Source organism: Balaenoptera musculus, chromosome 4 (assembly GCF_009873245.2).
Source record: "Balaenoptera musculus isolate JJ_BM4_2016_0621 chromosome 4, mBalMus1.pri.v3, whole genome shotgun sequence".
Taxonomy (NCBI): Eukaryota; Metazoa; Chordata; class Mammalia; order Artiodactyla; family Balaenopteridae; genus Balaenoptera; species Balaenoptera musculus.
Window position 1 is genome coordinate 136,860,636 of NC_045788.1, and position 13,286 is coordinate 136,873,921.

At 43.8% G+C, this 13,286-nt stretch overlaps 1 protein-coding gene across 3 annotated transcripts in view; it reads right to left on the reverse strand.

Moving 5' to 3' along the window:
- Window positions 1–13,286, reverse strand: part of VPS26C (VPS26 endosomal protein sorting factor C) — a 70,342-nt gene that overhangs the window by 21,288 nt on the left and 35,768 nt on the right. For 2 of the 3 annotated variants that reach the window (XR_005019723.1, XM_036851026.1), the window contains exon 2: window positions 719–862. The exons of the other annotated variant lie outside the window; for it this stretch is intronic. Coding sequence is in view for 1 of the 2 variants with exons in the window: in XM_036851026.1 (XP_036706921.1) it covers window positions 719–862 (144 nt within the window). In the remaining variant the exon portion in view is untranslated. The remainder of the gene's footprint in view (window positions 1–718; window positions 863–13,286) is intronic. 3 annotated transcript variants of the gene reach the window in all.

Genomic DNA, 13,286 nt, shown 5'->3' on the forward strand with positions numbered 1-13,286 from the left:
GTACTCACACTCGGAACCTGCCTAAAAGGCAGGTGTTGCACCTTACTTAGTTAAGGTACTCTAAGCCATTGATTTACAATCACTTTGAGAAAATCCACAGCTTCTGAAGTGAGTCTCTAAGTGTCGATGGAAGAAAATAAGAAAACTGTGGAAAAACCTGGGAAGGCCCTGAATCTGAATACTTTTAATGAACCTTTCTTTCCTCTCAACTCTTTCCCCCTCAAAACTTAAAGAGTTAATAATATGTCCTTCAGGAAAAGGAAACTATAAGTATAGAAAAAAGAGTTCACCTTCTAGAACACAGAACTTTAAGTGACAGAAAAGAATGGCTCTACCTGCATCTTACCTGAATGCTATATCCAACAGCAGCTGGATTAAAATAACAGTTAAAATAACAGTTTTGTTTTAGGAAGGTAAGTGCCAGAAGGCCCAGGAACAACTTCTCAGAGAGCTCTGCTCTCTTTAATGGCTGAAATTAGTCCCCCCTAAAGTTCCCCTAATCCTATCTAATGGGAATAAAAACAAGCAGACTTTCAATAACAGAACATATTCAAAATCAAAACATCTGAATGTTTTTTCAGTTTGATTAGTAAATAGTAAAAGTATGACTACCACCATTCCTTGCAAAATAGCGACAAATAACGAGCCAGACAGCAAGTGAAAACCACCACAGACATTTGAAAAACGAACTAAAAACGTGCAACGCAAGCATTCTTACCTTAACAGAATTATAGAATGCTTCGAACACACCCACACTCTTGGCGCTGAGTTGGAGGTTCACGGTTCCTTCCACTGTCAAGGAGACTCCCTGGTGCTGGACCGAATCCTTCCCAGATACGACCACCACCCCGGAGAGCATTTCCTGGGGGAGGGGAGACAGCCACCCAACACCTTAGCACGGCTCTTTCATCCACCTGGTTTACTAGCAAAGTCAGCCTCCGTAACCATCAATTTGTTCAAAGATGCAGACACTCATTGAGTGTTTATCACAGACCAGATGCCTGGATGCCAGGATGGGGAAGGGCCAGCCCTGGGGGGTCCCGGGGGTGCAAGGCGAGGAATCTCATCCCATCACCGCCTTCCAGACACACCTTCGTTCCCGCTGGAGAATCCAAACAAATGTCTGATTTCAAAAGGGCAAAGAGAAGGGCCTGGGGGAATGGCAGATTCACAGACCATTACACAGGAGCGTGTATGATGATCTCCTCAGAAGGAATATAACACAATAAGACCCTTTTCTTTAGGTTCTTTCTCAATTATGCTGACTAAGATGATAACACACTGTCAAACGCATGAGTTAACTGAGCACGGCTGCTGGCCGGGTGTCCTCTGCCCAGAGAGCGTCGTGGGGGCCTGGAGGTCGTGGACATACCACCCGACGGCCACACGGCCCTTCACTAAGCCCCCCAGCCCCTCTGTGTCCCGCTGGTGGACAGTCGAGCCCAGATTTCCCTGGTTCATGAATCATTTAAGAAAGACTTCACAACAGAGCATCCATTCACTTCTCTGGAGATAATCACTGAGTCATAGAATATGGACATTAACTACATTCCTTCCTGTCACCGTGGACTTGATGGTCTCAAGTTGCGACTGGGGTTTGCGTGGAGCAGGAAGTTTAGGAGATTAACTAGCACCCACCAAAGGAAATCCACAATAAATACAAAACAACGTGTTTCTGAAATGACCTCGAGAAACGGTTTGTGACTATTCTCAAATGGTAATGTGATGGCAGAACTGTTGACAAAAAGACGAAAAAAGAAAAACAACAAAAATTAAAAATGGCCCCACAGATCAAAGCATTAAAAAAATCTGTCCTCCTGGTGTTTAAATCTGTTTACCTTTTATTTTCTCTAGTCATATGGTGAAAAAACTTTCCCCAAGTTCTCACATTATGTGAAATTTTGGGAGCGGGGACTATTCTATGTCCCTTAAACATGCTAAGTATTTTGGCTTTGTTTCCCATTCCCCATCCCAAAACCCTGAAGTCTAAATTAAACAAACACTCTCAGCTCCCTTTTAAGCAGAAATCAAGGGGTAGAACTCATTTTGTTCTTAACATAAGAAGCTCGTAAGAGAATTTAAATGAAAACCCTTCTGAAATACTAATTTTACTTTTAAATTTAATTAAAATTAACTCTATTAATTTTTGTACAACCTAAATGAAGTATAAAAATTTAATTTTTAAGAATTTAAATCCACTAGTATATTTTAAGAAATATGCTTTACTAGTATGTCCCAGAATTAAAATCAGAGAAAACAATTTCATGAACTTTATCAATTAAACAACACAATAGTACTTGGTTCTGCTTCTATTTAATCGTAAAGTATTCAGTTAATCTCATGGGAACAGGATCTGGGCTGACCACTGAATACCATATTATAACCACGACATCAATAGAACTGTTTCCTTCCTTAATCCCTATGGCATAAGAAGGAAAAAGCAGTGAAGTACCCTGGAAATTAGCAGAGTAAATATTTTATGATTCTTTTGTCATTCCTTGATTTCAATTAAGAAATACAGTAGGGAGAATAAAAAATTAATATAATATTTGCAGATAAATTAGGCATTCTAACAATACACAGGTCCATTCAATTCCTACCAACATAAGAAAGATAAAGAATTAGTCCAAGTACAACCCATGGAGCCAAGAATTTTAAAAAAGTTATTTCAACAAGGAGTTAAGACCCATGGTAAGAAGACGACTGACACTTCCTTTTGTTTTTTTAAATTGAGGTATAATGGACATACAACACTGTATCTGTTTTAGGTGTACCAGACAATTCTCGGTTAATCCTGGTGAGAGAGGAGAGAATAACCTGTATAACTGAAATTAAGGAGAACCCAAGACCTCACCAAGAACTTCCCGCTCAGACTTCCACCTAGAAGGCTCAACAGGGAGAAAAGAAGATCAGGGCGGTGGAGAGCGAGGGTACCTCGCTGGTACCGTGACGGGATAAGTGGGGGTCCCTCACTGAGGGCCATGATTTCAAAGAGGAGCCCCTCCTGGACGTAAGGATGACAATGACCCCCGGAAACAATGTACAGTGTGTGCTGATTTTCGGGGGGAGAAGAGCCATGGCTTTTGTCGCATCAGCAAGGAGGCCCTTGCCCTGAGAAAGGTTAAGGAACACAGAGAGACGCAGGCCCCGCACTCGTGTGCGTGCAGCCGACACGAGGAGACAGATGCCCGCCCGTGTGGCCCTCAGAGGGGACCCGCAGACACCACGCTCCCACCAGCATCGGCAGAAGCCGGGCCCTGGGGGGGGTGTGTGCGTCCCGCGCGGCGCCCGTGGCCAGCCCGCAGCAGGGGGGCTCCAGGCTCTGCCGGAGGAGCCGAGTCCAGAGGAAGGCCTGGAACCCGGCACCAGAGCCAAACCAGAAGCGGCGGCGCCCAAAGGCTCCGGCTCTCCCCGGTTGACGGGCCGCCGGCTTTCTCCGCAGAAGCCACCGCCGAGGCTTCCCGAGGGGGCTGAGAGGCTGCGGCTTGTAACTTTGTATTCTCTAAACGGAAGAGGCCGCTAGCGAACTCCACAGCTCTTTTCTTCTTTGTTCTCGGGAATCCAATGCCGAACCCACAATTAGGGCTCTGGGCTGCAGGACGGCGGCATCGAGTCAGCAACGCCCCCGCCCGGCCTCCTGGAAATCACCCAGAAGAACAAGACACAAAACCACGAACGCCATTCTCGGTGAAGCAAGGAGACGGCTAAGTGCCGTGAAATAGGTAAAGACGAGCAGGGGCCGCGCAGTCAAAAGCCGCTTCTGGAAGGTGACGGGCATCTGGGAGGGAGCCTCCCGACACCCCACGCGGCAAGCAGGAGCCGTGACCCGCCCCCCAGCTGCTTCTCACCTACGGGGGGCGGGGGTAAAGGTTAGAGAGACTCACACGTCAAACCTCAGCCCGCGCGGGCTAGGAATAAACCATCTCCTGCAAGAAGGAGGCATTGAGAGAACCAGCAGAGGTGCTTGGACACACAAAGCGCAGACCACGTGGCTCTTCTACGTACAGGAACTCCACAGGGTAAATGCCAGTCACTTCCACGGCCCCACCTGTGCGACCTCATCTCTAAGCCCTCCCCTCACATTAAAAGGATCATACACCATGATCAAGTGGGGTTTATTCCAGGAATGCAAGGATTCTAAACCCTCCCCCTCAGCCTCTCCTCTCTACCCTCCTGGCCCCTCCTCCAGCCTCGGGACGTGTGCACACACTCCCCCCCCCAACCTGGATGCTCTTCTTCCAGAACCCACGTGGCTCGTGACAGAGACCCTCTCCTTGACCAAACTCTACTCAGCCTCTCTTGAGCTCTTTTTCAACTAGGCCTCGGCTTCTGATTTCCGTGTTCCTCTCTGCATTGTCCGATTGTAGCAAGAATTCTGCTAGGTCAGTTTAACCATCCTCCATCCATATCCATCACCCTCAACACCTGACCAGGTTCCTCATTCTCCACCTCTCCTGGCCCCGGGGGGCGGCTGATGGACCTGGCCTGCCTTCAGCAAGAACCCTGCGAGCTGGTTTATTCCTTTACCCTCCTGATGTTTCTTCTCAGTGATTTTCCATCCAGCGACCCCCCCACCACTCTGCTCCCTGGCGATAATTCCCACTTGCCTACACTACACTCAGAGTCGAGCCTCTTTTCCCCTCTGCAAGACCCCACTGCAGTGGTCCCTACATCTATCGCAACAGTTCCCCCCTGAATAAAGTCTGCTTTACCATCTTCAACAAGGGCCATGGATAATTTTTCTCTCACACTCGCTCCCTCCTCTCCATCAAGTTGGTGCTCAAATGACAGCATCTTCACGAGGACTCCCCGACCACTCCTATTAAAACTGCACTACCCCCTTTCCAACACTCACTTATCCCCCCTCCCTAACTTTGCTCTGCAGCACTTGTCGCCTTCTAAAATACTCCGTAAGTGCTTATCTATTTTACTTATCATCTGTACTCCTGGAATGTAAACTCCACAAGGGTAGAGTGACAGCAAGAGCAGGCACTCGATGTTTACTGAACGAATAAATGACCACCCACCAGAAAAAAACAGCACCGTCAAGCAGATGGAAACTCTGAACATGCATTTCACCGTGAATTTTTTAATGTAATGATGCAATTGCTTCTATGAGGGATGAACACAAGACAGAGCTACGAAGAGTTCAGGGATAAGATGGTGAGAAAAAGATAAAAAAATATAAGAAAAGCTCAGAAAAGAAGTGGAAGGAAAAAATAAAACAAAACCATCACAGAAAAGGAGGTGAAACTGAAAGGGGCTCAAAATTTTCTCAGAAATGAGAAAATTCAAACAAATCTTGTGAAAATTTAAGAAAGAATTAAAAAGAATCACCAGAGAAAAAGAGAAATACAAGAGACCATGAGGAACATCCAACATATGCACAATGAAGTTCCCAAATAAGAAAACTGAAATAATGGAACACAACATATTTACTGATGTAATTTTTAAATACTGAAAAAGCAAATGGATTAGGAACGGTTAAGAAAAAGATAGACTCTAGTAAAACTATTCTACTTAAAAAAAGAAAGACTCCTTTAGGAGTCAGGCAAAAGAAAAGTCACTTACAAGAGGGGGAAAAGCAGACTTCTTCACAGCAAAATACAATTCAAAATGAAAGTACAGCAATACTCATTACAATGCTCAAGGAAACAAAGTGTGATGATACTAGGGTTTTATACTTACCTAAACAGTTGCTCACATATAAAAGAAGTAGTAAATGTGCAAAAACAAACAAACAAAACCCCAAGGAGCACTGCATAAAAAGCCTTCTTGAGGAACTGATTAGATAGCGAACTATAACTCTTCAAGAGAAACCCTGCATCAAAAGAACCAACTGTGAGGACTGGATCCATTCAACTGAAAGAATAAGACGAAGAGGTACGTGATGATCGTGGTGAGAGAGCAGAGTGCAAAATACACGTCCTGACACTGCAGAAACTACTTAAATAACACCAGGTGGGCAACTAAGGGGCTAGAAAGTGGGAGGCAGTACAATGTACACGGTTTCCTTGTCCTTGACAGCTGGGGTTTAAAAACGTTACCATTGAAACCATGCTCTGCAATACGGTAGCCACTAGCCATATGTGGCTATTTAAACTTAAATTTATATTAATTAATATTAAGGAAAATTTAAAGTTCAGGTCCTCAGTTGCCCTAGCTACATTTCAACTGCTTGCAAGCCACATTATGGCTAGTGGCTATCACAACAGACAGGGCAGATAAACAGCACATTCATATCTTCACAGAGAGTTCTACTGCACGGTGCTGATTTAAAGTTAATAAATCAAATAATGTTGTACAAATAAAGTTAACAAGTTGAACACCAATAAAGGTAATATTTGTAAATAACTAAGATCAGTTGGTAGAAGAGAAGGGAGAAGAAGAGGAACTATACTAATTTCATCATTGTTCATAGTAGAGAATTAATAAATAACATCTAAAACAGAGAAGATTTTGGGTACAATAAAAAGCTGTAAGGATAAGAATTATAATAAAACTTCAAATTATTAGAAGATCATACAAACAACATAAAGCAAATAAGACTGTAGAGAGGCAGATGTTCTAAAAGCTACTTAAAAAACAATACCCCAAGGACTTCCCTGGTGGCACAGTGGTTAAGACTCTGTGCTCCCAATGCAGAGGGCCCGGGTTCGATCCCTGGTCAGGGAACTGGATCCCACACGCATGCCGCAACTAAGGAGCCTGCCTGCCGCAATTAAGACCCAGTGCAGCCAAATAAATAAATAAATATTTTTTAAAAATGTTAAAAAAAAACCCCATTCCCTCAAATGATAACATAGCACCAGTGGCAGAATTAATGCCAAACATGTCATATTAATAAACAGGCTAAATTAATACCTATTAAAAAACAGACGTTCAGATTTTATCTCACAGCAAAACCCAATTTTATGTTGTACGACAAAGAAGCACCTAAAAACGGCAGAGGTGAGGGTGGATTTGGAAAGGTTGAGGAAGAAAGGATAAGCAAAGGTATATGAAGCAAATGGAAGAAATAAATCGCGGGCCGTAATCTTAATATCAGACAAGGCTGAGTTCTGAGAAAGAAGGATTAAACCAGACAAAGAAGGGCACTGTATGATTTTAAAGGGTACAGCCCACAGGAGAGACATGTGGCATCACTATCTGTGGATCAAATAACACAGCATCAACACTCAGAGCAAAAACCACAGGGGATACAAGGAGAAAATTGAGTAAAACACATTCATTGTGGGAAATGTTAATTTACCCCCCTTAGCCAGGATGGAAAAGAGGACAAAAAGAAGAAAAGATATAAGGACCTTAGTTACACATCAATAAAGTATAACTAATTGAACTCAATATACAACATGCTGACCTCCACACCCTGAATGGAGTAAGTCCAACAGGTCTTTCTTTAGGGAAAAAAACAAATTATTTTTTTTTTTGCAAAGCAAATTATTAATCTAATCGAGAAATAAAAAATATCAAAGATATAGCAGTAATTAAAATAAGAATAAAAGAACACATTGTTCAATTGCATATAAGTAAATCTGAAAAGTTGGTAAAGTGAATTACTTTTCTAGGAAAATATAATTTACCCAAACTAACTCCAAAAGAGACAGGAAAGCTAAGCAAATAAATCACCATAGAAAAATCAGAGAAAGTTATACATAAGCCCCCCCAAAACACCAGGCCCAGAGACTTTCACAGATCATTTCCAAATGTGTAAAGTACAGAAAATTCCAATGTTAAACTACTCCAAAACACAGAAAAGTAAAGAATTTCTTTTAAAAAATAAAGCAAATATATCAGTGACACCACAGTAAGACAATATCTATACACACAACACACCCATACAAAAAGAAAACTAGATTTTTCTCACTTATAAATACCAGTGCAAAAGCCCTATATAAGATATTAGCAGACAGAGGAGAGAAGATGGCGGAAGAGTAAGACGCGGAGATCACCTTCCTTCCCACAGATACAGTAGAAATACATCTACACGTGGAACTGCTCCTACAGAACACCCACTGAACGCTGGCAGAAAACGTCAGACCTCCCAAAAGGCAAGAAACTCCCCCCGTACTTGGGTAGGGCAAAAGAAAAAAGAAATAACAGAGACAAAAGAATAGGGACGGCACCTGCACCAGTGGGAGGGAGCTGTGAAGGAGGAAAGATTTCCACGCACTAGGAGCCCCTTCGCGGGCAGAGACTGCGGGTGGCAGAGGGGGGAAGCTTCGGAGCCACGGAGGAGAGCGCAGCCACAGGGGTGCGGAGGGCAAAGCGGAGAGATTCCCGCACTTCCCGCACGGAGGCTCGGCGCTGACCAGCACTCACCAGCCCGAGAGGCTTGTCTGCTCAGCCGCCGGGGCGGGCGGGGCTGGGAGCTGAGGCTCGGGCTTCGGTCGGATTGCAGGGAGAGGACTGGGGTTGGCGGCGTGAACACAGCCTGAAGGGGTTAGTGCACCACAGCTAGCCGGGAGGGAGTCCGGGAAAAAGTCTGCAGCTGCCAAAGAGGCAAGAGACTTTTTCTTCCCTGTTTCCTGGTGCGCGAGGAGAGGGGATTCAGAGCGCCGCCTAAACGAACTTCAGAGACGGGCGCGAGCCGCGGCTAACAGCGCGGATCCCACAGCAACAGGGGCGCAGAGGGAAAAACGGAGAGACTCCCGCACAGAGGCTCGGCGCCGAGCAGTACTCAGCAGCCCGAGAGGCTTGTCTGCTCCCCCGCCGGGGCGGGCGGGGCTGGGAGCTGGGGCTCAGCTTTGGTCGGATCGCAGGGAGAGGACTGGGATTGGCGGCGTGAACACAGCCTGAAGGGGTTAGCGCACCACAGCTGGCTGGGAGGGAGACCGGGAAAAAGTCTGCAGCTGCCGAAGAGACAAGAGACTTTTTCTTGCCTCTTTGTTTCGCGGCGCGCAAGGAGAGGGGATTCAGAGCGCCGCCTAAACGAACTCCAGAGACTGGCGCGAGCCGCGGCTATCGGCACGGACCCCAGAGACGGGCATGAGACGCTAAGGCTGCTGCTGCCGCCACCAAGAAGCCTGTGTGCGAGCACAGGTCGCTCTCCACACTGCCCCTCCCAGGAGCCCGTGCAGCCCGCCACTGCCAGCGTCCCGTGATCCAGGGACAACTTCCCCGGGAGAACGCACTGCGCACCTCAGGCTAGTGCAACGTCACGCCGGCCTCTGATGCCGCAGGCTCGCCCCGCCTCCTCCGTACCCCTCCCTCCCCGCGGCCTGGGTGAGCCAGAGCCCCCGAAGCAGCTGCTCCTTTAACCCCGTCCTGTCTGGGCGGGGAACAGACGCCCTCAGGCGACCTACACGCAGAGGCGGGTCCAAATCCAAAGCTGATCCCCAGGAGCTGTGCGAACAGAGATGAGGAGGGGAAATCTCTCCCAGCAGCCTCAGAAGCAGCGGATTAAAACTCCACAAACAACTTGATGTGCCTGCATCTGTTGGATACCTGAATAGACAACGAATCATCCCAAATTCAGGAGGTGGACTTTGGGAGCAGGATATATAAATTTTTCCCCTTTTCCTTTTTTTTTGTGAGTGTATATGTATATGCTTCTGGGGGAGATTTTGTCTGTATAGCTTTGCTTTATAATAGCTTTATTTTACTTCACTATATTATAGCCTCTTTCTTTCTTTCTTTCTTTCTATTTTTTCTCCCTTTTACTCTGAGCCGTGTGGACGAAAGGCTCTTGGTGCTTCAGCCAGGCATCAGGGCCGTACCTCGGAGGTGGGAGAGCCAACTTCAGGACACTGGTCCACAAGAGACCTCCCAGCTCCACGTAATACCAAACGGCAAAAATCTCTCAGAGATCTCCATCTCAACATCAAGACCCAGCATCACTCAATGACCAGCAAGCTACAGTGCTGGACACCCTATGCCAAACAACTAGCAAGACAGGAACACAGCCCCATCCATTAGCAGAGAGGCTGCCTAAAATCATAATAAGGCCACAGACACCCCAAAATACACCACCAGACGTGGACGTGCCCACCAGAAAGACAAGATCCAGCCTCATCCACCAGAGCTCAGGCACTAGTTCCCTCCACCAGGAAGCCTACACAACCCACTGAACCAACCTTAGCCACTGGGGACAGATACCAAAAACAACGGGAACTACGAACCTGCAACCTGTGATAAGGAGACCCCAAACACAGTAAGATAAGCAAAATGAGACGACAGAAAAACACACAGCAGATGAAGGAGCAAGGTCAAAATACACTAGACTTAACAAATGAAGAGGAAATAGGTAGTCTACCTGAAAAAGAATTCAGAATAATGATAGTAAGGATGATCCAAAATCTTGGAAATAGAATAGACAAAATGCAAGAAACATTTAACAAGGACATAGAAGAACTAAAGAGGAACCAAGCAATGATGAAAAACACAATAAATGAAATTAAAAATACTCTAGATGGGATCAATAGCAGAATAACTGAGGCAGAAGAAAGGATAAGTGATCTGGAAGATAAAATGGTGGAAATAACTACTGCAGAGCAGGATAAAGAAAAAAGAATGAAAAGAACTGAGGACAGTCTCAGAGACCTCTGGGACAACATTAAATGCACCAACATTCGAATTATAGGGGTCCCAGAAGAAGAAGAGAAAAAGAAAGGGACTGAGAAAATATTTGAAGAGATTATAGTTGAAAACTTCCCTAATATGGGAAAGGAAATAGTTAATCAAGTCCTGGAAGCACAGAGAGTCCCATACAGGATAAACCCAAGGAGAAACACGCCAAGACACATATTAATCAAACTGTCAAAAATTAAATATAAGGAAAACATATTAAAGGCAGCAAGGGAAAAAAAACAAATAACACACAAGGGAATCCCCATAAGGTTAACATCTGATCTTTCAGCAGAAACTCTGCAAGCCAGAAGGGAGTGGCAGGATATACTTAAAGTGATGAAGGAGAAGAGCCTACAACCAAGATTACTCTACCCAGCAAGGATCTCATTCAGATGTGATGGAGAAATTAAAACCTTTACAGACAAGCAAAAGCTGAGAGAGTTCAGCACCACCAAACCAGCTTTACAACAAATGCTAAAGGAACTTCTCTAGGCAAGAAACACAAGAGAAGGAAAACACCTAAAATAACAAACCCAAAACATTTAAGAAAATGGGAATAGGAACATACATATCGATAATTACCTTGAATGTAAATGGATTAAATGCTCCCACCAAAAGACACAGGCTGGCTGAATGGATACAAAAACAAGACCCATATATATGCTGTCTACAAGAGACCCACTTCAGACCTAGAGACACATACAGACTGAAAGTCAGGGGATGGAAAAAGATATTCCATGCAAATGGAAATCAAAAGAAAGCTGGAGTAGCAATTCTCATATCAGACAAAATAGACTTTAAAATAAAGACTATTACAAGAGACAAAGAAGGACACTATATAATGATCAAGGGATCGATCCAAGAGGAAGGTATAACAATTGTAAGTATTTATGCACCCAACATAGGAGCACCTCAATACATAAGGCAAATACTAACAGCCATAAAAGGGGAAATCGACAGCAACACAATCATAGTAGGGGACTTTAACACCCCACTTTCACCAATGGACAGATCATCCAAAATGAAAATAAATAAGGAAACACAAGCTTTAAATGATACATTAAACAAGATGGATTTAATTGATATTTATAGGACATTCCACCCAAAAACAACAGAATACACATTTTTCTCAAGTGCTCATGGAACATTCTCCAGGATAGATCATATCTTGGGTCACAAATCAAGCCTTGGTAAATTTAAGAAAATTGAAATAGTATCAAGTATCTTTTCCGACCACAACGCTATGAGACTAGATATCAATTACAGGAAAAGATCTGTAAAAAATACAAACACATGGAGGCTACACAATACACTACTTAATAACGAAGTGATCACTGAAGAAATCAAAGGGGAAATCAAAAAATACCTAGAAACAAATGACAATGGAGATACGACGACCCAAAACCTATGGGATGCAGCAAAAGCAGTGCTAAGAGGGAAGTTTATAGCAATACAAGCCTACCTCAAGAAACAGGAAACATCTCGAATAAACAACCTAACCTTGCACCTAAAGCAATTAGAGAAAGAAGAACAAAAAAACCCCAAAGCTAGCAGAAGGAAAGAAATTATAAAGATCAGGTCAGAAATAAATGAAAAAGAAATGAAGGAAACAATAGCAAAAATCAATGAAACTAAAAGCTGGTTCTTTGAGAAAATAAACAAAATTGATAAACCATTAGCCAGACTCATCAAGAGAAAAAGGGAGAAGACTCAGATCAATAGAATTAGAAATGAAAAAGGAGAAGTAACCACTGACACTGCAGAAATACAAAAGATCATGAGAGATTACTACAAGCAACTCTATGCCAATAAAATGGACAACCTGGAAGAAATGGACAGATTCTTAGAAATGCACAAACTGCTGAGACTGAACCAGGAAGAAATAGAAAATATGAACAGACCAATCACAAGCACTGAAATTGAAACTGTGATTAAAAACCTTCCAACAAACAAAAGCCCAGGACCAGATGGCTTCACAGGTGAATTCTATCAAACATTTAGAGAAGAGCTAACACCTATCCTTCTCAAACTCTTCCAAAATATTGCAGAGGGAGGAACACTCCCAAACTCATTCTACGAGGCCACCATCACCCTGATACCAAAACCAGACAAAGATGTCACAAAGAAAGAAAACTACAGGCCAATATCACTGATGAACATAGATGCAAAAATCCTCAACAAAATACTAGCAAACAGAATCCAACAGCACATTAAAAGGATCATACACCATGATCAAGTGGGGTTTATCCCAGGAATGCAAGGATTCTTCAATATACGCAAATCAATCAATGTGATACACCATATTAACAAATTGAAGGAGAAAAACCATATGATCATCTCAATAGATGCGGAGAAAGCTTTCGACAAAATTCAACACCCATTTATGATAAAAGCCCTGCAGAAAGTAGGCATAGAGGGAACTTTCCTCAACATAATAAAGGCCATATATGACAAACCCACAGCCAACATTGTCCTCAATGGTGAAAAACTGAAACCATTTCCACTAAGATCAGGAACAAGACAAGGTTGCCCACTCTCACCACTATTATTCAACATAGTTTTGGAAGTGTTAGCCACAGCAATCAGAGAAGAAAAAGAAATAAAAGGAATCCAAATCGGAAAAGAAGAAGTAAAGCTGTCACTGTTTGCAGATGACATGATACTATACATAGAGAATCCTAAAGATGCTACCAGAAAACTCCTAGAGCTAATCAATG